The sequence below is a fragment of the Enhydra lutris genome, unplaced genomic scaffold, assembly GCF_002288905.1.
Source record: "Enhydra lutris kenyoni isolate GAN:26980312 unplaced genomic scaffold, ASM228890v2 scaffoldscaffold3, whole genome shotgun sequence".
NCBI lineage: Eukaryota > Metazoa > Chordata > Mammalia > Carnivora > Mustelidae > Enhydra > Enhydra lutris.
Genome location: NW_019154087.1, coordinates 72,992,078 through 73,018,736, shown reverse-complemented (window position 1 = coordinate 73,018,736; position 26,659 = coordinate 72,992,078). Strand labels below are relative to the sequence as shown.

At 40.3% G+C, this 26,659-nt stretch overlaps 1 protein-coding gene across 1 annotated transcript in view; it reads left to right on the top strand.

Annotated features, from left to right (window-relative positions):
• The window catches only part of LOC111156103 (integrator complex subunit 9), a 106,592-nt gene that overhangs the window by 69,039 nt on the left and 10,894 nt on the right, over positions 1-26,659 (top strand). Inside the window, exons 9-12 of the mRNA XM_022516720.1 lie at positions 15,899-16,010; positions 18,372-18,552; positions 22,701-22,761; positions 26,371-26,542. Of these exons, the coding sequence (XP_022372428.1) occupies positions 15,899-16,010; positions 18,372-18,552; positions 22,701-22,761; positions 26,371-26,542 (526 nt within the window). The remainder of the gene's footprint in view (positions 1-15,898; positions 16,011-18,371; positions 18,553-22,700; positions 22,762-26,370; positions 26,543-26,659) is intronic.

Genomic DNA, 26,659 nt, shown 5'->3' with positions numbered 1-26,659 from the left:
TTTTTTTTTTTTAATTTTATTTTTTATAAACATATAATATCTTTTTAACCCAGGGATACAGGTCTGTGAATCGCCAGGTTTACACACTTCACAGCACTCGTCATAGCACATACCTTCCCCAGTGTCCATAACCCAACCCTACCCTACCCCCCTACCCCCTTCCCCCGGCAACCCTCAGTTTGTTTTGTGAGATTAAGAGTCTCTTATGGTTTGTCTCCCTCCCGATCCCATCTTGTTTCATTTTTTCCTTCCCTACCCCCCGAACCCCCCACTTTGCTTCGCAACTTCCTCATATCAGGGAGATCATATGATAATTGTCTTTCTTCATCAGTTGTTTTTAAATCTTACTAATTTTGGTTTCTACATGTATCCTTTGTTGTTGTTGTTGTTGTTGTTGTTGTTAGGGTAAGAATGCTAAACATGAGGTCCATCCTTTTGATAATTTTTGTACTATACTATATTGACTCTAGGTACGGTGTTAAATAGCAGATCTCTAGAGCTTGTCTTGCTTAACTGAAGCTTTGTATTCTGTAGACCCTCTTCATGAAAGTTAGACTTTTCACATCCTAGTATTTAGGATTGCAAGTTCCTCTGTAAGACCCTGCTGTCTTTAGGTTCATCTCCAGGATTCTGAGATTTTCCACAACTTGCAGTTACCATAGCCTGATACAGAACAGAAATGGTCACTCGTTTACTGAGCAAATATTATTTCTTTATTGAGGGTCTCCTCTGTATCAAGCACTCATCTGACCCACAGCCACAGTCCCAGTTCATGAATCCATGTTCAGAAGAGCTGAGAGGCCGTTGTGACTGCAGCGTGCTGAGTTCAGTCAGTAGGGATGTCCATGAGATTCGCAAAGCCAGATCATGTGGAACTTTGTCAATCATGATGAGAAATTTGAACTTTATTTTATTTTTAAAGATTTATTTATTTATTTTAGAGAGCATGAGTGTGAGGGGCAGAGGGAGAAGGAGAAAGAATCTCAAGCAGACTCCATACTAAGCACAGAGCTTGATCTCACAACCCGGATATCATGACCTGAGCTGAAACCAAGAGTCGGCTGTCCAACTGACTGCAACACCCAAGCGCCCCTGGGTTTTATTTTAACACGTAGAGGGAAGCTATTAGAAGATTTTAAGTTGGTTGTTCGTTAACAGTCTTATTTGGCAAGTAGCTAAGTACATAACCATTGTTACAAATGTATTCTTTATTCCTTTTCAGATATTATTGTTCATTTCATAAATCCTGATTCTTTCCATGTTTGTAAAGGAGGGGCAGAGATTAGATGTCAGCTGATGGATGGGTACATACATAGATAACTTGGGGAAGTCCATATCCTTTTTTTTCTTTTTGCCCTTCACACAGATTTATTGTGACAAACAGAAAGCACACAATTTGCTTGAATCTACCTCCGACCTAGCAAAGGGTAAAATACTTTTTTTTTTCCATATCCTATTTTAATATGAAGGGGAAAAATGACTGCTGTAGGTCTAGAACAAAGGATGCATCTGAGCTACCACTTTGTATTGGCTTTTTTCATACCTTCTTTTAAAATCAAGTTTCGTCTTAAGGTCTAGAGGGGACAAGTTGCTATTTTTTTCCTATAGCTAGCAGAATTCTAGGCCTTTCCCGCTTATTGAAATCAGAAGCCCATCAATGTCATCTTAATCCGCTTCATTGAATCAAAATACTTTATTGGCAGCTTCTATCATTCTTGATATATTCTTCCATAAAAGACAGAAAGATTACTTGGCTGCCAACTCTTCCGATTTGTCCTGCTTAGATCAAAGCCTTTACAGTACTACTGATGTAATTTCCAGTAAATTATTCTTCCAAGGTTCGTAAATTTAAAGGAAAAATAAGGTCTTGAAAGTGAGCAACATACCTAAGTAATTAATTTTAATTTCTAGCTGGTAACCAGGGTTGTATGTAAAAAAAATAATGAATTAGATTTTCTTTTACCCAGATAATTGGATTCTATATTGAATTAGCAGGGATAAGAAAAGTTTAGGTTTGGAAAAACTTAATAGTCCGCTTTGTAGGTCAGCAGACTATGGCCCGTGGGCCAAGTTTGGCTTGCCACCTGTATCTGTAAATAATGTCTTATTGCAGTAGAACCACATGCATTTAGTAATGGATTGGGTATGGCCGCTTGCACAGTGTAATAGCAAAATTGTGCTTTAGAGTTAAACTTTACAGGAAAGGCCAGCCGCTGACCTACTTGAGTGGAATCTCCCCAGCTGGGAAGAATAGGCTGCTGTTGTGATCTCATAAGCTAATAAGTAGAGGCGAGTGGCGCTTTGGATTAAGCCTGACATGGGAAGAATGGAGTGACAGAGAAGACACCGGCAGGTCTTTAATTCAACAAATGCTTATTGAATGCTTTCTGTCCTCAGGGAAGGAAAAATACAGGCCAGAGATTTCATGCTTAGATGATACTGAGAATGGTGATGATGACACTAATCCAGTCGATGTGGAGCTGGCAGCGGGAGTTCTGATTTCAGGAGCGGGTAGTGGGTATGATGAATAGGAATTTGAGTAGACACTGGCGACAGATGGTAATAGAGAACTGGAACTTGGATGTGATGGCAAACCTGGAGGCAAATTAGAGGAGCATCAGATTTTTTAAAGTCTGTAAAGAGCTGAAGGGGAAAGACTGAGTTGCAGGAACATTTACCCATAGAAAGTGGAAGTAAGAAAAATGATCTTTTTTTTTTTTTAAAGATTTGATTTATTTATTTGACAGAGATCACAAGTAGGTAGAGAGGCAGGCAGAGAGAGGAGGAAGCAGGATCCCTGCTGAGCAGAGAGCCCAATGCGGGGCTCGATCCCTGGAGGCTTAACCCACTGAGCCACCCGGGTGCCCCCAAAAAAATGATCTTGAATAAGAATGGAGAGTTAGAGAGTGCCTGGGTGGCTCAGTACTTAAGCAGCTGCCTTCGGCTGGGGTCATGATCCCAGGGTCCTGGGATTGAGCCCCACATCAGGCTCCCTGCTCAGTAGGAGACCTGCTTCTCCCCCCTCACTCCCCTGCTTGTGTTCCCTCTCTCACTGTCTCTCTCCCTGTCAAATAAATAAAATCTTAAAAAAAAAAAAAAAAAAAGGAAGAGTTAGAGAATTGACGCCCACAAAAATATAGTATCCCAAATGGAAGGAGAGAGGTAGCTTTCACTGAGCAGAACATCTCAGTATTAATTTTTCTGATTGATCTGATATTCAACAACATACTGAATTCTTATATTCTGATATTTATCTATTGATGGTGATATTATCTGCAAAGAAGTAACAGTTTTGTCACTTTTCTTCCAATCCTGTTTTCTTTTCTTTCTTTGTTCCTGTCTTACCAACTACAGACTGTAGTCCCAAGTAGAAGTGTTGATAGTGACAGCCTTGTCTGTACTAGATTTTAGAGGGAATGCTTTTGTAGCTTCTTCATTAGATAGCTGGCTTACTCCTTGTTTTAGCTAGCAAGGTAAGGAGTTTCTCCTCTGTTCCCAGTTTTCTGATTTTTAAAGACCAAATGTAGATGTTGTACTTTACCAAATGCTTTTTTTGAGTCTGTAAGATGATCATGTGATATTTTTCCTTTAGACCAGTAATGTAGTGAATTACAATATTAGCTTCTCTTATATTTAACTGTCCTTGTAGTCTTGGGATAAGCCGTATTTGATCTCAATGTATTCTTTTTAAAACACTCCTGGAATAGATTGGTAAGTATGTCTGCATTAGTGATTTTCTTCAAAGAATAAGTTTTTGCTTTTGATCGTTGTATTTTTATTCTCTCTTCTGCCCTTTATTATTTCCTTCCTCCCATCTTTGGGTTTACTCTGTTGCTTTTCTTTTAAAACTTACCTTATTTGTTTCCATCCTTCTGTGCTTTTCAGTAAGTATACTTAAAGCTATCAGTTTCTCTCTTGGTATCATTTAACTCTGTTAAATTGTTGATACATGGTGCTCTGTCATTCATCTCTAAGTATATCATAATTTCCTTCATAATGTTCATAATTTAAGTAGCCAAAGTTTGTTTTATAGTGCTTGTCTCTTTGTTTCTAGTCCATCAAATATGATTAGACTTAGGATTAGATGAGAGACATTTTTCAAGTCATACTTAAATGTTTCTGAATTTCTTTCTCCCTTTCCTCTCCTTTTCTTAATTCCTTCTCCCTTCCCTCCTTCCTTCCTTCCTTCTTGCCTGCATTTGGATAAGAGTTTACTAATTCATTGAAGTTACATTGAAACACTGTTTTTTTAAGTGTCCTGTGTATGTTGGAAAAGACTGTATTCACTGTTGAATGAAAATTTTTCTATATGTATTTACTCATTTGAGTTTATTGTGTTATTCTGGTCTTTCATATCTTTGTTTAGCTTCCAGTTTCTGAAAGGATGTGTTGTTTGTTGATTAGTTTCTCCGTGTACTTTCACCAGTTTTTATTTCTTCTATTTTTAAGCTGTGTAGTCAGAGGTATATATGTTCATGATCATTATGTTTTATCAGGTTGCTTGTTTTTTTTCTTTCAAAATTGCATTAAAAGGGGCGCCTGGGTGGCTCAGTGGGTTAAAGCCTCTGCCTTCGGCTTAGGTCATGATCCCCGGGTCCTGGGATCGAGCCCTGCATCGGGCTCTCTGCTCAGCAGGGAGCCTGCTTCCTCCTCTCTCTCTGCCTGCCTCTCTGCCTACTTGTAATCTCTGTCTGTCAAATAAATAAATAAAATCTTTTTAAAAAAAAAATTGCATTAAAAGCCAAAAGACTTTCTCCCCACTGCATATTTGCCTGGTATTCTTCTCCATCCCTTTCTTTTCATTCCTTCTGTATCCTTTTCTAGTGAATCCCTTGTAGACAGTATAGTAAGGGATTTTTTTCTTTTCTTTTTTTTTCTTTTTTTTTTTTTTAGATAGATTTATTTATTTTAGAGAGAACCCTCATGCAAGTGGGAGAAGAAAGAATCCTCCAGCAGACTCCCCACTGAGTGCGGAGCCTAAGGCAGGACTCAGTCCCAGGGCTCCCAAGATCATGACCTGAGCCAAAACCAAGAGTCAGACGTTCAACCACCTGAGCCACCCAGGTGCCTTGATTCTTTTTTCTTTTTTAACCACGAGGGTCTTTTGATTATTAAAACTATTTGTTTGTTTTTAAGATTTTATTTATTTATTTTAGAGAAAGAGAGCACAAGCATGAGCAGGGGGAGGGGCAGAGGGAGAGGGAGAAACAGACTCCCGTGGGAGCAGGGAGCCCAATGCAGGGCTCCATCCCAGGACCCTGGGATGATGACCTGAGCCAAAGGCAGACGCTCTGCCAACTGAGCCCCCCAGGTGCCCCAATGAAACGATTTATATTTCCTGTAATTACTGTTGTATCGAGGGCTTATTTTTGCAATCTTATTTCCTGGTATTTTTAGTTTATTCTTTGCCCTATCCTTTCTTCCCTCTTTTAGATGGCCAGATTTCTTTCTGTAAGTTTGAACACATGTATTTGATTATTATTCTTCTGGGTTTTTCCTTAATTTATTTTTCCTTTGAGTATCCTGAGCTTATCAATATCTTTTTCTTTCCCTCCAGAGCCACGTCTTCCTCTTGTCTCTGCCATCTTTTTCTTCTTCCTCCCCACCCCACCACCCTCCCACCTTGTTCATACTGTCTGGAATTTTAATTCTGGGTTATTTAGAATGCACGTAGAGTACTGAATATATTATTATAGACAACAGTGAACCTTACTGAGTTTTGGGGTTTTTTTCCCAACCTTACGTCCCGTACATCTCATAGTCCTTCTAGATTTACTTTCCTTCTTCTAGGAATACTTGAGGAATGTTCACCAAGAGAGTCCTAAAATGGTAACCCTTATGAGGTCTTAAAGTATGAGAACATCTTTAGTATTTCCTCACATGTAAATGATAGCTTGGATAGATATAAAATTCAAGGAAAAGAACTTTGGAACTATAAAGTTTTGAAGGTATTTCTTCATTTTCCACTTGTACCCTTGTTGCAGTTAAGAACTGCAAAGCCCTGGGGCACCTGGGTGGCTCCCTCATTTAAGCAACCAACTCTTGATTCTGGCTTCTGCCATCTCAGGGGCTGGGGATTGAGCCCTGCGTTGAGCTCTGAGCTCAGCAGGGAGTCTGAGGATTCTCTCTCTCCCTCTGCCCCTCCCCCTGCTTGCTCCCTCTCTCTCAAAAAATAATGTAAATCTTAAAAAAGAACAACAAAAAAAAACTGCGAAGACCTTTAGATTTGTGTTCCTTTATGCGATCTACTTTTAGAATTTTCACTTTGTCTTCAGTATTCTTAATTTTTACTATGATGTATCTTAAATGTGTACTTTTTTTCTATCAGTATAATACTTTGAGAAATCTTGCAGTTTCCTTTAACACAGAAAGAATCTTAATCATTGTTAAAATTATTTATTCCTTTTTTTTTTAAGATTTTATGTATTTATTTAATATAAAGAGAGAGATCACAAGTAGGCAGAGAGGCAGGCAGAGAGAGGAGGAAGCAGGCTCTCTGCTGGGCAGAGAGCCCGATGCGGGGCTCGATCCCAGGACCTGAGATCATGACCTGAGCCACCCAGGTGCCCCTATTTATTCCTTCTGGTTAATTTTTTTTTTCCCTCCTTATGAAACCTCTCGTATAGAGGTATTGACACTGTGTTTTCCACCTTGCTCTCTTTTCCCCCCGCCATCTCCTTCTTAAAGCCTCCTGAAAGGACTCCTCAACTTGATCTTCCAGCTCATGAATTCATTCTTTGGCTCTATACATACTGTTCTTTAACCTATGTGTTGAATTCTTTATGTCAATGATTGTACTTTTATTTTTTTTTTTAAAGATTTTATTTATTTATTTGACAGAGAGAGATCACAAGTAGACAGAGAGGTAGGCAGAGAGAGGGACGGAAGCAGGCTCCCTGCTGAGCAGAGAGCCCGATGTGGGACTCGATCCCAGGACCCTGAGATCATGACCTGAGCTGAAGGCAGCGGATTAAACCACTGAGCCACCCAGGCGCCCAATGATTGTACTTTTAGACAGTATTTTCAAATGTTTTTCTTTATACTTAATCATTTTTATTTTACTAATTTTTATTTGTATGTGGACTTTTTTAATGCATATTCTACTGTCCCATCTGGTTTATTCATTCTCCATGTGGGGTCAGTTTTTAGCTTATTGTATTTAGTAGGTGTTGCTTTCCTTAGTGGTCTTGTTTTATTTCCCTGTCAGCTCTTACTACCTCGACTTCAGGGAAATCTTTTGTACCTCTGCTCTAGGCACTGCTTTTTTCCCCAAAATTTGTCTTCCTTGCTTGTTACCACGAGTCTTATATCACTTAGCCTCATAGTATGAGGGAGCAAGGAAGGGCTGGTAGGGCTACCTATCCCTTTTTTAAATACTTACCCCACTGTTCTGGTATTTTCTGTCTCACAGTGGGTTGGAACCCGCCACAGTCTGCCAATGGTAGTATGGAGGAGAGAGAAAAGAACAAAGAGTTCCTTGCCAGCCTGTATTTTTCCTGCAGTGCCCAGCCCTATTTGGCTCTTGCTTGCCATTTTGTCCCCATTCCAGCACCCGTGGTTTCCTCAGGAATTCATGATGGTGGTTTAGTTTCTCAAAATTGTCAGATGCCCTTATTTCTTTGCTTTCTCTCAGCTTAGATTCTAGAAGAGAGCCAGCAGCTTGTGTTGACTCTGTCTTGTTGGGAACTCTAGTGGAATTGTTGTTTTGTTTTAAAATATTATTCCTTATATTTCTGATTAGAAGATTAATTTGTATTTATTGTAGTAGTTATGGAAAGTACAAAAATCTCAGAGAAAGCAATAAAAATTGTGATAATCCTACCATCAAGAGAGAACTCTTTGCAGCCTGGTTTTCTGCTTTTTTCCATTAACTATGTAATGAGCACTCCTCAGTTCATTAGTATTCCATACATGTTTGATATCTGCATCGTATTCCATCATATGGATATGCAAGAAGGTATCTGTTTTCTCACAGTTAGACATTTAAGTTATTTTAAGTTAAAAAAAAATTTTTTTCCTGAAAAATACCTACTCCAAATAGATGTGCATTCTGCCCAGAAAGAAGGCACAAGACACAGTTTAAAGACGGTAACTAATAGAACAAAACAGATGGTGGCTGTGGGTAGATCCCATAAATGTGTTAGCAGTAACTAGTGCACGCTTTTGGTTAATATTAGAGCCCAAGCCTTCCTGGCCTTAGCAGTCAAATTAATGGATTTGCTTGTGGATTATGAACTTATATTTGCACACCAACTTTTCTATTATGATGGTTTGAAAAAGCAATGTGGTACACATTATTTCAATAGCTTCCTAGCTATGCTGCCTCACTTCAGGAGTAGGATTGAGTTTAGATGTGAAAATCACCGGCATAATAGAACAAAACTACATATACCTGGACATGGGGAGCTACAGGATTTTGGGTTAGTTTTAGAAACTAATCTAGAACAGGACTTGGATTTCTATTTAAGGCTGAGATTTGAAATACTAGAAATTATATTGTGTGGTAGACATTTTGTTGCTGTTGTTGTTGTTGTTACTATTGATAATAGGTTTGAGTTTGGTTTTTTTATTGTTTTTCTTTTTTTCCCATACTTCTTCTGACTGTTAAAAGAGACCCAGAAAGTTTTCTGTCCCACTGCTTCAGCCCTCCTGGCCTTGAGGACTCCCCCACACTCTTGGGACTGGCAACAAACTTAGGAGACCAAGGTCTTCCAGTCACCACGCTGTTTCCTTCCCATTTGACCTTTGGCCTTGAGGCCAAGACAAGTAGTTCTCTCCTTTGCAAGGTGGGTGGTAGCTGTGAGGGACAATGAGAAGAGAGATGGCTTGGGAAAGTAAGGGCTGTGGATGGGAACTTACGCCTTAGGGCAGTGGTTCTTAACATTTTGTGGGCCAGGGACCCAAAAGCCTGATGGTGAAAATCTGGCAAGAATGATTAAAATAGGGTCACCTGGGGTGGCTGTTAGTTAAGCCTTTGACCCTTGGTTTCAGCTTAGGTCATGATCCCCAGGGTCATGAAATTGGGTCCTACGTCAGGCTCCACACTCAGTGCTGAGTCTGCTTAAGATTCATTCTCCCTTTGCTTCTCCCCCTGCTCACATGCTTTCTCTCTAAACTAAATAAAATTTTAAAAAAAGAAAAAAGAATGACTATAATATACTATATATATATATATATATATATATATATATATATATATATGCGCACACCTACACAATGTTTTGCATTTCTTTGGCAACTGTACATTTATAGAGCCCTCAGAAGCCCATTGTTATGTATCAGGTTGTTATGTATCAGACTGAGAATCTCTTTTGAGTTAGAACTTGGAAATAACTTTTTTTAAGAAATAAAATTAATTTAAAAAATTAATTGGTGGGGATGGGGCATGGGTGGCTCAGTGGGTTAAGTGTCTGCCTTCAGCTCAGATCATGACCTCTGGGTCCTGGAATTAAGCCCCACATCAGGCTCCCTGCTCAGCGGGAAGCCTGCTTTTCCCTGTCCCCCTGCTTGTGTTCCCTCTCTCACTCTCTGTCAAATAAATAAATAAAATCCTTTTTAAAAATTAATTAATTTATTAACTGGTGGGGCGGCTGGGTTACTCAGTCAGTTAAGCATCTGCTTTCAGCTCAGGTCATGGAATTGAGCCCCATGTTGGGCTCCCTGCTCAGAGGGGAGTCTGTTTCTCCTTCTCCTTCTTGCCTCCCTACCTTGTGCTCTCTCTCGAATAAATAAATCAAATCTTTAAAAAAATTAATTTGTAATTTCTACTCAGTCAATTCCCTGAAGCCTATGATGTTCACAATGGGAATTCCTTCTTGTTGTCAGCTCTGGAAAAGGTTGATAGCTGGCCTATGAAATCATAGTCTCCTTTGAGGCACACACTTCTAGCATTCACTCTGCCTCTCCTTCCTCATCCTTCTCCCTTGGGAGTTCAGGATGAGCTGTTGATTTGTTTTCCTGAGGTCTTAAAGACTTTGGCAGTAATAAATGTATATTCTCTTAATCTAAAGAAATTATCTTAAATTTGGACTCCTTGAATCAGGTTTCTAGAGCTAAGGCAGTTTCTTGGGTAGGCTTGTTTGTTTTGCGCTATTTTGTTTTTCATATTCTCTCTCTTCCCTCTGAATTCCCCAAGTGTTTTGTTGTTATTTATGCAGAGCTTTGATCTGGATGCTCTACAGTTTGGTTTTGGGTTTTTTAATGTATTTTATTTTGTTGTAATAAATATGTGACTTGTTCCAAATCTTCATGTGGATGTACATGTTCAGCATTTTCAGCCATTCCTTTGTCTTCTGATGTAAAATTAATTTCCTTCTAGATATCCCTGGGAGATATCTGTAGGCCGCTGCTTCTCCCTCTAGGCCTGGCCTTACAGGGCTCTCACAATCAGGTTTAGTCCTTGCGAAGTTTCTGGGAGTGTTTGTCTTTCTCCGATATGGAACTGTGGAATTAAAGCCACATGGTCAGCCTTAAGCACAAGGCAGAGCTGGGGATGTAGTGTCAAAAGAAAGACATTTTCCTGCTTCCACAGAACCCTGACTTTAACACAGCTGGTTGAAGCTTTCCTTGCACCGATGGTCAGAAGTTAACAGGCGGGTTTCCCCACCCCATGTTGTTCAACGGCCAACTCTGTTTCCTTCTCTCAGAAATAACGTATGCTACTGACTTATTTATTCAATCACTCTTTCCATCACTTAGTCAATGACATCTCTTAAAACCGTACTTTGGGCAGTGGAATATACTAGGCTGGAAGGGGAACAAAGATGGGTAGGTTTTACATTTATAGATGTTACACTAGGGGAATAAGATGGGGACCTGCAAGACTTTTTTTCTTCAGGGTGCAGGTGGTTAGTCCTGTCAGATTAGGAATCCACTGGGAAGAGCCATGGGATTCTCCCCCTTCCTGGGGGGATTGGTGAGATGTCATAGGAGATCGGGCTTTGATTTGGTCTTAGAAAGCTGGAGATGATGTCCTTCGTGATCTCAAGTTTATGTCTTCCTTTCTGTCATCAAAGAAGTGTAGGTCGTTGGATCATTCACTCATTCCTCCTTTTCTGCCTTTAAGTAAACTTGAAGAGTTTTAATATGGAAAAAGGCTTTCAGTGGACTCTCTCCTTGCTTCACCACCGGATTCTTTCTTACCCATGATGAGATTTCTCCTGTCGTCTTGCTCAGCTCAGTCTTGTGCACCTGGCTTTCTCCCTCTTTTATCTCCTAGATCTGTTTCACTTCTATGGCCCAACAGCCATCAGCCTCCAGCCAAATTTACTCTTTTCCGTTTTCCCCAGCATCTCACAGCTGCGTTTGACACTGTTCATCATTCGCTTGCTAAAATTCTTTTTCATCTAGGCTTCTGAGGCAGTCTTGCTGTTTTCTTACTCTGCTTGATCTTTTGTCATATTATAGGGTGTAAGCACCAAAAAGCTGTCTTTCCCGAACTGCCAACTTTAACAGGCAGAGAAGCTCTGCACTGCATTGTGTGCTTGTTATTTACTTGCTTCCATCCCCATTTACCTTAAGGGGTCCCACAGCCATGGTCCTAGACACACTCTACTTTCCTCACTCCAGCAAACTGGCATTTTTGTTAAATACTTTGATAAAGGTACCTAGCAAATCTCCATATCTATCATGTACCTTTGTTTTATCTTTTATTTTCATAATCCATTTTGTTATCCCCCAAATATTTGCAACAGTCCAACACTAGACTTATTATTGCCTCCTTATTCTTTTAAATCGTTGTGTCCAGATTTCCCTTTGTCTGCATTTCTGACAAGGTCTCATTTTGTTCATTGTCCAGTATATCTGGTCCATTCCCACCTGTCTATTAACGGTTTTCTGTGATGTTGCTGGATCTGCCGCTTCTGTCTCCTCAAGTTCTATAAAATTATAGTTTTTCCCCCTCTATGTCCGGGCTGCTATAGAGGACTTCTGAGTATTGTCCCTCTTTTTGGTCTTACCCCCTCCTCAGCTGTCACCTATAATTTTTGTTGCCAAAAGGTCACTCTTCTGCTTCAGACTATTGATTTATTCCTACCCACTCTGTCAGTTTTCATGACTCTGACCTTTTTGGTTCTTTACTAGTTACACTTTCCCTCATTTTTATTAATCTCTTTCTCAGCCCCAAAGTAAACTTTCCGTTCCAGCCAAATAAATTTACTTGACACCTATAGGTTATCTTTCTCTGCCTTCTGCCCAGCCCGTCTCCAGCCCTCCTGCCCAAGTCGACTTGCTGATTCTCATCTTGCTGACTTCTGGTGAACTATTTCCCATTATAGAATGCTCTCACATTTCCTACCAGACCATGTTTTTTGTGCATTCATTTATTCAGCAAATATTTGTTTACTATTTTTTGTGTGCCAGGCATTTTGCTAGGAATTAGGGATGCCAAATCCTTGCCCTCAGAGAGCTCCATAGGCATGTTGGGGACACAGACAAGTAAATAGGCAGTCACGATGCTGTTTGATTAGTGCCGGTAGAGAAAGTTTTAGAGGCCACAGGGGCATATGTAGAAGGGACATCTTGCTGTGGGAAAGAAGGGGTGTCATGCAGGCATTCCAAAGGCTGTCTTAAATGGAGACTTAAGTTCCTTAGCCGAAGAAAGAAAGAAAACCGGAAGCAAAACTTTATGTGCCAGAAAGCCTTGTATAAGTGGTCCCACCTGGCCTGGTGGGGTCCTCTACTCTGCATTCCTCTTGGCCTTCATGGACGCAGTGTAAATTCTTGAAATTCACATTAGGTTTTCTATGGCTTTTTGAATAATCCTCCTTAAAAAAAAAAAAAAAAAAAAAAAGATTTATTCATTTGAGAGAGCGAAAGAACTGGCGAGGGGGTTCAGAGGGAAGAGAGAGAACCAAGCAGACGCCATGCTGAGTGTGGAGCTTGACATAGGGTTCAATCACACGACCCTAAGGTTGAACCTGAGCCAAAGCCAAGAGTCAGACGCTCAACCAACTGCACCACCTAGGCGCCCCAAAATCCTCTTTTTTGACGGTACATTTTTTTTTCTTCAACTGGATTATAAACTTCTTTCAAGGACCTAGAGCCTGAGTCTCCTTTCTCTCATACTCTGTGCAAAGTGTCCAATGTAAATTCACCAGCAGAGGACACAGTGACCACAGCCTTCTTGGGCCTAGGGTTTTTCAAAATTTTATTCTGTAAGCTTGGTTGTGACTGTCAATTTTGTAGGGTATTTTTATTTGAATCTTGGACACAGTGGAATTTTCTGTTGTGTGTGTTGGAACAAAATGTTCCCACTCGAAGCACTCAGTGAGTTGCCATTGACACCAATAGTATGTACATTTGCCCTTTGGTAGTGAAGTGGAGATGTTGGCGGTGTCAGCTTGGTTTTGAGAGTGTCTCTAAAAAGCTTCTAAAGCTGATTCTTTATAGTAGTAGCCTTGGGAATCAACAACAAGGGTGTCCCAAGTATAGGGCTAAAATAACAAACACATAGTCTGACATGATCATGAACTAGTTCTCATAATTTCCAACTCCATAGTATTCATATTGTAGTACTGCTTTTGGCTTTTACTATGGGCATTTAATTTTCAAAGGAAGGCAGCATTGATGGCTGAGGTTCAGAGGTAATGTTTTCAGGGGCACATTTGTTCTCCATTATATGTTTTCATTTCAGCCCCATATGACAACCCAATCAAATGTGTGAGAAAGTGTTCATAGGCACACAAAGATTGTATATACTATTTAGGGGGTTCCTAGACCCTCTGAATTCACCATCAGCCCTGTGGATCATTGTTGGCTTGTTCTAATAAGGTTCTTACAAAATGATTGTCTTTTCTAAATAGGCCGTCTAACAAAGTTTGATCCCTTTTGTCACTATTCCGGTTCCTTCTGTTTGACATATGCACACTTCTCCAGGCTCACTGCACATCTACTATAAACCACCGTCCTGTACTTCTTCCTTCTCTGGAAACAGTGAATGTATATGTGTTTTTTAGAGAACTGCAGATAGATCAGTTCTGCCCAAGCAGTGGAAAAGCTCTTGTATGCATTAGTGTAGTACATCCATGCAAGTAGGAATTAGAATCTATTCCGTATAGCTGTCACAACCATACTTTTCAGCCTTCGTATTAAAGAAATGTTTCTCAGGTTATAAAGCAACTTATATAACTATAATCCTGTTATTTAAAAATAATGAGCCCCTATATCCGGGTTTATATAAAGTGCTAAAAGAACGTACATCAAAAGGCACGTATGTTCAGGTAACATTGCAGGTGATGGGTCTTTGCTGTGCTACCGTTTGGAGTTTTCTTTATTTGAAAATCTGGGTGGAACAGAGAAAGGAGGTATGAGGCTTCTTACTAAACTGGGTTTCTGGCTTTTTTCTTCTTACATTCCAGTGAGTATGTGAAATGACAATGAGGAGAAGATGGGTTACAAAATAGCTCCAGCATCTCAATCCACGGGTCTGCATTTTTGTTTCAGTTTGAATCCTGATTTCCTTGGAAAAGATAGTTAGTGGTTTGTTTTTTTTTAAGTGCTTTGGAGACAATCAAAATTAAATTCAAATTGTGCCAAGTAAAAATAAAAATATGACATCCTAAGTATCCCATAATAGTGCCCCGTGGGACTTCACAGTTTACAAGAAGACTGTGTATATTAGTTCTTGAGACTCTTAGAAATCAGGGAAGGAAGATGGGTCAACAAATATGCCCATGTGTGATCTATATGCCCAGCTCAGAGCCGTAGCTGAGGTCCCATGGCTTTACTAGGGGATGGGAGTGAGCCTTTATATTTCTAGTTCCTAATTCAGCGTTCTTCCTGGCTCCTCTGCCATGGAGACTTGGGAAAATCGCCTTGGCTCTCTGAGTCCCAGCTTGCATTGTCATAATGTAAACTTATTTCGTGTGTTTATTTCAAGTTTTTACACTTGTTTTCATTTTGCAGAGTTGTGTTGAGAATCAGATTATACGGTGCAGTGGTTCTCAAAGCACAATACCTAGACTAGCACCAGGAGCGTGTCTTGGGAGCTCATTAGAAATGCAAATTCGTAGGCCCACCTCAAACCTGAGTCAGAAACTCTGGGTTTGGCACCCAGCAGTCCATGTTTCGGCAGACCCGCCAGGTGATTCTAGCACACAGTCAAGTTGGAGACCCACCACTGATAATGTGTGAGATAGCAGTTTGAAAAGAACAAAGCATTCTAGAAATTTGAGATGGAAAGCTCTTTTTTTTTTCCTTTTTTTTTTTTTTTAAGATTATTTATTTGACAGACAGAGATCACAAGCAGGCAGAGAGGCAGGCAGAGAGAGAGGAGGAAGCAGGCTCCTTGCTGAGCAGAGAGCCTGACTCGGGGCTTGATCCCAGGACCCTGAGATCATGACCTGAGCCGAAGGCAGCGGCTTAACCCACTGAGCCACCCAGGCGCCCCCTTTTTTAAGATTTAATTTATTGAAGAGAGAGTGAGAGAGAGCATGAGAGCAGGGTGAGGGGCAGAGGTAGAAGCAGACTTCCCGCTGAGGAGGTATCTATCCTGGGACTCTGGAATCATGACCTGAGCCGAAGGCAGACGTTTAACCAACTGAGCCACCCGGTTGTTTTTTGTTTTTTGTTTTGTTTTTTTAAGTTAGTTGAGGTAAAATTTATATGTGGTGAAACCCAAAGATCTTATACAGTTCTGTGAATTTTCACATTATGTGATCATCACACCAGTCGAGACATGGAACTCTTTTATCCTTCTGTAAAGTTCCCTCATCCCTCCGTGGTCTGTCCTCATCCCCACTGGGCAACTGCTGTTCACTGAACAGACTTCATTAGAGGAAGTAAGAGGACATGACAATGATTTGATCACAGAGCAATGGCTATATTCTCTTTTCCCTTTACTACTTATACTTGCCATTTCTTTTTGAATTACTAAGCAGAGTTCTCTCTGTTTTTTCAGCCCATGGATCAAGCTTCTCTCAAAAACAGCGACGTTCTCATTCTGACAGGCCTGACCCAGATCCCCACTGCGAACCCGGATGGCATGGTGGGAGAGTTCTGCAGCAATCTGGGTACGTGGCTGGCTCGCACCGTGAATGGGATGAGGTGTTCTAGGTTTACTTTTTTGATACCTTGCTTCAGTAGTATGTGGTCCTTCCCTTCACAGTCCCACCCACCGATGCCCCCCCAACCCCATTCAAAGCTTTGCTCCCCATCTGCTTCACCCGTCTTGCCTGTCCTTCAAAGCTTGCTGTTGTCAGCAGAAGCAATTCTTAAGCAACATAAATCTGAGGAATGTCAGAATGACTGTTCTAAGAGTCAGTTCAAGTGCTTTATGCAACGGATACTCAACGTTCTCCCACTTGACTTACGTTGAAAATTCTTATTTATTCTTCTTGCTTTGTGGTGGGATTTGGGGACGGGACTGGCATTCACACAAGGTAGCAGCTGTCAAAAAAGGGAAGAATTGCATCTTTGCTTTGCAAATAATAGCACAGAAAAGACTGTAAATGCTTTGCATTCATAACAGCGAGACACTGAAAAGATCATTTTTTTCCACCAATATTTGGTTGGTCTTATTTTTTTCTTTGACAGAAGACTGAATTTGGGGGAGAGACCTGTGGGGTATTTGCTACCTAGAAGAAATACTTGTTTCTTTGGATATAATTGTTAGTAAAATCTAAAAATCCTGCCTTTCTTTATAGAAAAGTATAGGTTGCTTACTGTCTTAGCTTGGGCTGCTGTAACGAAACACCATAGACTGGGTGCCTTGAACAACATTTATTTCTCATAGTTCTGGAGGCCGGAAGTCTGAGATCAGGTTGCCAGCATGTTCAGGCTCTGGTGAGGGCCGTCCTCCTGGCTTGTAGATGCCTACAAGAACTCGGTTGGCAGAGGAAAGCAACTCTCGTGTCGCTTCCTGTTCTTGTAAGGGAACCAGTCCCATCTTTAGAAGCTGTCCCCTCATGGCCTCATCTAAACCCAGTTACCTCTCAAAGCACCCACCCCCCAGTACCATCACATTGGGAGTTATGGCTTCACTATATGAATTTTAGGGGGACACAGACCTTCAGTCCATGACAGTTACCAAAGAGGGGTTACTGAGCTCAGACCGACCACCCCTAGCAACTGTAAGTGCTGTCACCTCTGCTCTGGGGAAAAGAAATGGTCATCATCTTACATTTACGTGAAAGGCAGTATCCTTTGACATTTCATTTGCCCATGCCAATCATCATAGTTTGTTGTTGTTTGCTGATAGTAAACCAGACACAGTTTATTCTTCCTTGAAAAAAATTATTGGGCTTGTCTCCAATAGCATTTTTGATCTGTATGTTTGTTTGTTTATAATCTGGAATCCTAGACTCAGAGAACTTTAGATCTGAAAGGAACCTTAAGCTAATCTACTGTTTTTCAAAGCCCACACTAACTACTTGCCTCAAGATCAGTGGGGCCACTAATTAAAGATGCCGTTTGGAGGCCCTGCCACAGATCTAGTAATTCTAGATTCTAGATCAGATTCTCTGGGGAGAGGAAAGACTCAGAAGAAAAGCTGCATTTTCAACATGATCCCTGGCAATATTCATGTACACTAAAGCTTAAAGACCTCTGGTCTAGTTCAGTCCTCTCATAACCAATCAGGAAACAGGCCCAACCAGATGCTATAGCTTATAACAAAGGCGGGAGTAGAGTCAGGCCTCTGGAGCCCTGACCACTTTCTCTCTCCACGCTACCATACTCTTGTAATGGCAAGTCAACCAGTGCTCGGGGTACAGTGTTTGGGAGAGTGTGTGTGTCAAACATGGGAACGGGGGAGGATCCAATATACCAGTTTGTTTTGGAAACCAAACAAAAAACAAACTTAGAACTTTGATTTTTTTTCTTTTTTAGCCAGGTATAACTTCTAATATGATTATTCCCATAAGTTGCAATTCCCTTATTGGATAACTTGTTTTAAGTATTTAAAGTATGAAGGATTTTCTTACAGATAACACATTAATGAAAGAAAATGCCACTAAAATGAGTCAAACGGAAAAACTTGGCCTATTTCCTTATAGGTCATTCAGCAGTGGTCAGACTGAACAGAGACAAATCCAGCAAAGTTTTGAGCAGGAGCTAAAAAGAGAAGGAGCTTGGAGGGTCTCTCCTGAAGCTTGGCTGCCATTGGTAACCTTTAAAACCCAAACCCTTCACTGCACATCCTGTTCCCAGGGACTGAGATATCCAGTAAAAACCCAGCTGATGGTTAGCCTCTGTATTCTCCCACCCCCTTGCTGTTTCTCAAAAGAAGCAGATCATTATCCATGGGAAATGAATTATATGAACAGAAGTAGGAAAATGAAAGAAATCCAAATAACATTTTTAAAGTTTCCTTCTACCTTTATAAAACTATTCTTCTAATGCCCTTGTTTCCTCTCTGGCTTCAACTTTTCTAGCACTGACAGTCCGGAATGGAGGAAACGTGCTGGTGCCCTGCTACCCTTCTGGCGTGATCTATGACCTCCTGGAATGTCTGTATCAGTACATTGACTCAGCCGGCCTCTCCAATATCCCTTTCTACTTCATCTCCCCTGTGGCCAACAGTTCACTTGAGTTTTCTCAGATTTTTGCTGAATGGTATGTCTGTGTTCTTCTCCATGACTCAATACAAGAATAATAAGAATGAAAATGTAAAAAGTTTTTTTAATTAGAAAAAGAATAGAAATAGGTTTTTTTCCTCACATTATTATGAGACTTTCGTTTTGTTATCTTTCTATGTCTGAGATGTGAAAATTGTATTAATGAAAGCCAAGTCTGTTATATTGCTAGGATGTAGAAGAATAGTTATCAAGGAGAGAAGGATGAAAGACAAAGATTAAACTCAGCCAGCTCTTTCAAAATCAGTGACAAAAATATTATGCATTTATCTTCTCACACGCTACCCTCTGCCTGTTACAAAGTGAAGTGACACATTCTAGAAGCTCAAAAAAAGCCCAAGCTCATGTTGTCTGGAATTTACAACACCAAATCTTATAAGAAAGGCTGGATTTTTTTTTCATTTCAATAGCATGATATTTGACAAAATTAAGTTTTATTACAGTAGGAAATTATTTGATTTAGTCCTAATGTGGGTAAATGATTGTACAGGATGAAATCAGTGAACCCTATTTGAATTATTTAGATGCACGTCTGAATCTAACTCGCCTGGCCAAAAAAAAGGAGGGATGGGAAAATACATTAACTTTTACAGTCTACTGAACAGTACCTTAGAGTGGAGTTTCTAGATGGGGGTATGACACATACTCCGGTGTATTTAATCCATTGTTGTGTGGGAGCCTAATAGACACAGTATTCTACTGAGTTCCTCATGAAAAAGGAATTTGTATGTCATTCTGTCATAACTTGTTCCATGTACTGCCTCCCCCCCTCCACCTTTTAAAAGGGCATTTTTTCCCCTCCCCTTTTAGTTGTAGTCAGGGTCCTTTTTTCTTTCACTCGATTCAGACAAGCTTCTCTACTCCCTGTGTGTGTTATTCATGTTTGTCCTTAGGACTGTCATTTTTATTGGTACCTATGGGATTTTATCCTTTTCTCCCCCAACATAGGAAGTTAATCTTGAATAATTAGCAGTCCACCCTAAGCATCACTTGTGCAGTTAGTCAGCATATACTGAATTTCCTCATCCAGATCTTTAATAAAAAACTCCAGGGGGGTGCCTGGGTGGCTCAGTGGGTTAAAGCCTCTGCCTTCGGCTCAGGTCATGATCCCAAGTTCCTGGGATCGAGCCCCGCATCGGGCTCTCTGCTCTGCGGGGAGCCTGCTTCCCCCTCTCTCTCTGCCTGCCTCTCTGCCTACTTGTGATCTGTCTGTCAAATAAATAAAATCTTTAAAAAAAAAAACTCCAGGGCCAGCCCTGTGAGGCCCAGGGGCTGGTGTGCTCCCCTAGGCTTCCCCTCCCCCACTGTGTGCTGTTCTTATCAGAATATCTAATGGGAGAGAAGGCAGGACCATGAGAATATAGGTCATTTTGTGTTTCTGGATCTTTTTATTTGTTCATTTCTAATACCTGTGTAAACACATTTACTATAGAAAACAGTGTGGGTTACAGAGGAAAAAAACTGAACCCATAAGCCCACTCCAGAAGTAATATTACTGTTGGCAGTTTGATGGATTTTTTTTCTTTCTGTACGGGCGTCATGCTGATTATTTAATTTTGGATCCTGCTTTTAAAAATTTCAATATGATAGTTGAGCATTATAAAATGTTTGAGGGGCACCTGGGTGGCTCAGTGGGTTAAGCCTCTGCCTTTAGCTCAGGTCATGATCCCAGGGTCCTGGGATCAAGCCCCACATCGGGCTCTCTGCTCAGCGGGGAGCCTGCTTCCTCCTCTCTCTCTCTCTCTCTCTGCCTGCCTCTCCACCTCCTTGTGATCTCTGTCAAATAAAAAAATTAAAATCTTAAAAATAAATAAAAAATAAAATGTTCAAAAACATAGTTTTTACATGACTGCATTATTATATCATTTGTACCTTATTTGTATATTGTATAATTTTCTTAACTATTATCTTACTGTTGGACAGACAGGCTTTGCCCAGTTTTTTCCTTTTAGTAATAAATCTTCAATTAATATCATTTTTATGTATAAATGACTGCATCTTCTGCTTAAGTCAGTTACTAAATGTGAAATTACTGGAACAAAGATTATAAATATGTTTTAATGTTCGTTATACAGATCTAAATTGCTTTCCAGAAAGTTTTTTGGCTTCTGTAAATTGTCCCTTTTTTTACATATTTAGAGGTGTTATACTTCTCTTACCAGTTTATCTAAACTCTACTCTTTTGTTATATTTCTGCAGATATTTTTTTCCCCATCTTGGCACTTTGGATTTTAAGGTCTTTGTTTTTTAAATAATAAAGTTATGACTTTGGAATATTTTGGGGTTACAGAAAAGTTGCAGAGAGAGTGCAGAGAACTCCTGTATACCTTCTATTTAGCTTCTGCTAATGTTAACATCTTATGGAGCCATTTACACATGCCAAAACTAAGAAGTGGGGGCACCTGGGTGGCTCAGTGAGTTAAAGCCTCTGCCTTAGGCTCAGGTCATGATCCCAGGGTCCTGGGACCAAGCCCCACATCAGGCTCTCTGCCTGGCGAGGAGCCTGCTTCCTCCTCTCTCTCTGCCTGCCTCTCTGCCTACTTGTGATCTCTGTCTGTCAAAGAAATAAATAAAATCTTAAAAAAAAAAAAAAACTAGGAAGTGGACATTTGCATATTATTATTAGGTGAACTCTAGTCTTTATTCAGATTATAGCAGTTTTTCCACTAATGTCTGTTTTCTGTCCCAGGATCTAGTCCAGAATACCACAAGGCATTTAGTTTTCTGTTTTTGATTCATTTCTTTTTTGTTTTTGACAGAAATACTTTGGTTTTCTATATTGATGCTAACTAATGCAGCATAATATCCATTGCAACAATCTAAGAAACCTTAAATGAAGATCTTAAAATTGTCTCTCTTCCTGAGTTTAAGAGTTTTATCTTCCTGCTTAGAACTATATAATATAAAGTAACCCTCCACAAGTATCTTCCTCCAAAAAAGATATAAAGTGATTTTTTTAATCGACATTAAAGAAAGGGAAGCGTAGGAAAAATTAAATAATAAATTGCACTAATGAAGTTAATATAAAACCCAAACCTTGAAGTCCTAAACTACTCCCTAAAAGTCGTATCTGTTAGAACTGTTGAATACTTTAATACTACTATTTTAGTAGAATTCTCACAAATGGGCACTAACAAACATACATCACTACATATATTTTTTGTAACATTTAAAAATGCCAAAACACCCATGGCTCTTAAGTTATCAGTTGTTAATTTTTGCCACAGTTGCTTTTTTCAGACATTTCCATATTTTAAATGTCAGATCTGGCCGAGAAAGAGCATAGTACCTAAAACATTCACAGTGTCTTCAGAGCTGGGATACTGCATTGCTCTCCAGTTTGAGTTACCAGTGCTGCTTAGTGGGTGTGCAAAACGGCAAGTTGTATGTCTGAAAAAAAGTCTGTCACTTTGTCCTCAAAAGCGATCACAACAAATGCAATAGGAATCTTTGAATTGGATCCTGGAACGGGAAAAGGACATTAGTGGGAAAACTGGTAAAATCCAGACGAAATTGGAATGTAGTTGGTCGTAATACACTAATATTAATTTCTTCATTCCCCACTTGGATCGTGGTTATGTAAGATGTTAACATGAAGGGAACACTATGTATAGGGCACAAGGGAAGTCTGGACTGTCTTTGCAACTTTTCTGTGTAAATCTAAAACTATTCCAAAATGACAAGCTTACTTTTTAAGGCAAAAATGTGTTAAGGAATTTTAACAGTTAAAAAATGCACACAAGGGGCACCTGAGTGGATCCGTAGGTTAAAGCCTCTGCCTTCAGCTCAGGTCATGATCCCAGGGTCCTACGATCGAGCCCCGCATCGGGCTCTCTGCTCAGCAGGGACCCTGCTTCCTCCTCTCTCTCTCTGCCTGCCTCTCTGCCTACTTGTGATCTCTGTCTGTTAAATAAATAAATAAAATCTTTTTAAAATTTTTAAAAATGCACACAAGACATTTATGTTCTGAATACTCTGTAAATGCTGACTTTTAGTCACAGTGAGACTGGCAAGCAGGAAGATTTTAAGTAACCTTTAGTAGTTAGTGTTTGCATTGCTACCACTAGGTGGCAACAGATGCCCTGGGCGCCCTACCTAACAGGCTCTTTTGCTTTTCCTCTTTAAAAGGCTTTGTCACAACAAACAGACTAAGGTGTATCTCCCGGAACCACCTTTTCCTCATGCAGAGGTAAGAAATGGCATTATTGGGTCAGAGCAAGAAAAACTGTAATAGTTCGAGATGGAGATAGGAGGTCAAGAGGTTTTAAAAAATTCTGGGGCACCTGGGTGGCTCAGTCAATTAATTAAGTGTCTGACTCTTAATTTCAGCTCAGGTCATGATCTCAGGGTCATGAGACCTCTCTTTGGGTTCCATGCTGGGCATGAAGCGTGCTTAAGATTCTCTCTCTCCCTCTCTGTCTTCCCCTCTGTCTCCCTCTTTTTATATATATCTCAAAATAAAAAATTTAAAAATCCTTAACAGAAACTCTTATAGCCCTTTGTTTCCCATTTAAGACGACAGAGAAGTACTCTAACTCAAGATTCGCTACTTTCTCTTCTCGTTAACACATTATAGTACCAGTATGTGTCTGCAGTTCATAACTTACCTCTGTTCTTTTGTCCGGGTGAGGAATTTGATCTAACATCTACTGTTAACCTTTTTGCATAATGACAGATTTATTTATTGTCAGTCTTCTTTCCAGTTAGTTATGTTGATCGTAGATGTGATGCTTTAATGATGAAAATAGTAACATTTTAAGTTTTTGGAAAATAAAGGGTCAGAAGGAACAAACTTCCACTTATAAGCCATAGGATGTAGCATATAGTGTGACTGCAGCGAGCACTACTGTGGTCGTGTCTAAATGTTGCTAAGGGAGCAGATATTAGAAGGTCTCATCACAAGAAAAAAAGTTTGTAACCACACATGGTGATGGACTTTAACTAGGCTTACTGTGGTGATTTTTTCACGATAGATCAAATGCTGTACAGCTGAAACTAATACAACATTATATGTCGGTTATACCTGTTTCTTAAAAATGGAAAAATTATACCTTTCTCACAGAACAGATGAGTGTTTTTATATAAGTTTATACCCAGTTTTGTTTTCATTATGTTTTTCACCAAATAGTGTATCATGGACATTTTCTGTGTGCCTCACAGCATAATTATTGCTGCCTCGTACCCCAGAGCGCATCATATGGGCATTCTATAATACAGTTAACCATTCTCTTAACTGTCTGACAAAAGAGTTACGCCCAGTTTTTTTGTTATGTTTTTTAAAAGGTTGTTTACATTGGTATAACCACTTTAGGAAACTGGCAGTTATCTGCTAAAGCTGAACACATAATGTACTCTCTGCCTCAGCAGTTTCATTCCTAATGTATAAACCAAACAGAAATACGTAGGTGTGTCACTAAAAGATGCACAGAAGTCTTGAGAGCTCTCTTAGGGGTAGTTCAGAAATAGACCCAAGTGCCCTCAGCAGTCTGGTGGATTTTGTGGCATGTTCCCACAGTCTACTGTCTTATCCCAATAAGAATGAACAAACTCCCATTACACACAGTCATGTATACAAAGTTCACAGACATGGAGTGAAGTAAGTCAGACATAAGAGAGTAGACACCATGTGATTTTCTTTATATTTAAGTTCAAAAACACACAAAACTCATCTGTGGTATCAGAAGCCAGCACAGTGGTTACCCTGGAGGTAGGTAGTAATTGGAAAAGGGCAAAGGAGGATTTCTGAAAAAATTGCAATGAATATCCTGCTAGCTATTTTAAACTTAACAACTTGTACTATTCTTACTTATTCCTACTCCAGAGGACTTTAACGAACCAGAATCTTACATGGAAAATTCTGAAAAATTCTTTTTTCAGTCCATACACTCTGTTATAGGAGCCAAGGTATCTGCAGGCTCTGCCCTTACCACAGTGAAATTCAGGCTAGAAATATGTAATGTCAGAAAATTAAGTGTGGCAAAACATATTTTGTGGCAGACTTTCCCACTGAAAGTCTGTTTTTCTCCCCCCCCTCCGTCAACAATTAGCCTTTCTTTGTTTTCTAAGGGTGTTGCTATACATTCATACCCACATATGTCACAGATGATCTTTGTCCCATTTACAGTTATGAAAATGAAAAGACCATAGTGGCGTGAACAGGGTTCCTGAAGTGCACTTGCCAACATTAGGGCATGATGGAGTTGACTCTGGGTACTGTGACCAATGCCCATGCCCCCGTGCAGTGCTGCCCTTAGTACTGATAAAAAAAAAAAATTACAGAATTCCTCCCCTGCGGCTTCGTCGCCTGTACGGTGTAGACATTAAAGAAGTGCAGAGGTAGTTCTGGATGGTCACATGTAGCAGGTCAGCTGGAAAGGTAGATCCAGTTGGCAAAAAAAAAAAAAAAAAAGAGAGAGAGAGAGATGAATTTATCTTAGTTCCTATGCATTGATCAGAAGAAAGAACTTCAGGAACTGTAGGTAATGACTAAAAAATGATTTAAGTTATGTGCCAAGACCCACTGCTATTCTTAGAATCCCATTCATCTCCTTGACAGCAATGCATACAGTAGGCTTAGTCTTTTAGACAGCGCTTACCCTTATTTAACTGGGACAGGGAATAATTTTGGCTATAAATCGGTTATAAAAAGAATGTCAGTTTACTCACATACAACTTGGAAGGAAGGTGGGAATTCAGCATTTGCTCCATCTTTGCTATGTATAACCTATCCAACCTTGGATGCCTGATTAGGATCTCTGGGGTAGTGTTGCAGTGCTACTAGTAAAAGCAGTCTCTCTGAATTAAAGGTTAAATCTTTAACATGAAGAGAGTTTGGCTTCCGTTTGGGGATTGTCCCATTGCGGCCACCCGTCAGTATTGGGATGACTTCAGATGGAGTTGGGGTTGTTGACTGGGCTCCCCTCTTATGCATTGTGGCTTACTTCAGGATTAAGTTGTGTTACAGACCATTTCATTATCCATCAGACAATATCTCAGAGCAATACTCCCTTCGCCCTAGCTGGTATTTAGGGCCTCTGAAGTCTGAATGTTTGCCATCTGGCCTTTCATTGCCAGAATGGGGGGCATGGGGGCAGGGCTGGGGCAGCAGGAAGAGCTTCTGAGCCATGTCACCTGTGCCATCTGTGGCTGTAACGGTCTGTGCTGTTGCCTTGGGTTGGGCATGACTTTGGGAGAATAGTGCCAGGTATTGTGCTGGAAGGGAGATTTTTTTGGTTCAAAACAGACACTTTTAAGACAAGTTTGAGGCTGCGCATGGCCCACTTACCACAGCTCTCTGTGTCGTGAGCATGTCATATCTCCTAAATTTCTGAAAGCCAATTTGGCCTTTGTCTTTATTAAGTTGCTGTAGTTACTTTACAGCTGTAACTTCTCAAGAGGTGGTCCTTGGTGGGTAAATAATTTTTCTTGTATGAGATGTTTATTGTTGACAGAACTTGGCGATCCACATGTTTTGGGAAAGTTATTTGTACTTCAAATAACTCATACTGGGAACTTCTGGGGCCAGGGCTCGGGGTGTCAGGAAGCTCTAAAGGAAGACTTAGACTACATCAGGCCTTAACAGCCTGAACAAAAGTATCCCCTGAGTATGGTAATATGAACTAGAAAGTCTCATCTGTCCAGAAAGTCACCTTGTAGATAGAAAATCTCCATTTTCGGCAAATATTAACCAGATTCATGTGTATTTTTAATTTCCTTCTCCCTCTCGCATGCTGTGTGGTTCTTCCCTCCGGCTGCACAGGCTAATGTCTCTTCGTGTGCTTCTCTGTGCATCTTGCAGCTCATTCAGACCAACAAGTTGAAGCACTACCCCAGCCTCCACGGAGACTTCAGCAGTGATTTCCGCCAGCCGTGCGTGGTGTTCACTGGGCACCCCTCCCTCCGGTTTGGGGACGTAGTCCACTTCATGGAGCTCTGGGGGAAATCTAGTCTTAACACTGTCATATTTACAGGTAAACAAAACCTTGCCCTTTCCACTGAGACTGTCACTCAACGCACCAACCAGGTAGAGACCAAGGGACGAATTTTACAGTCAGACCGAAATATGAACAACGCATCTGTCGTAAATA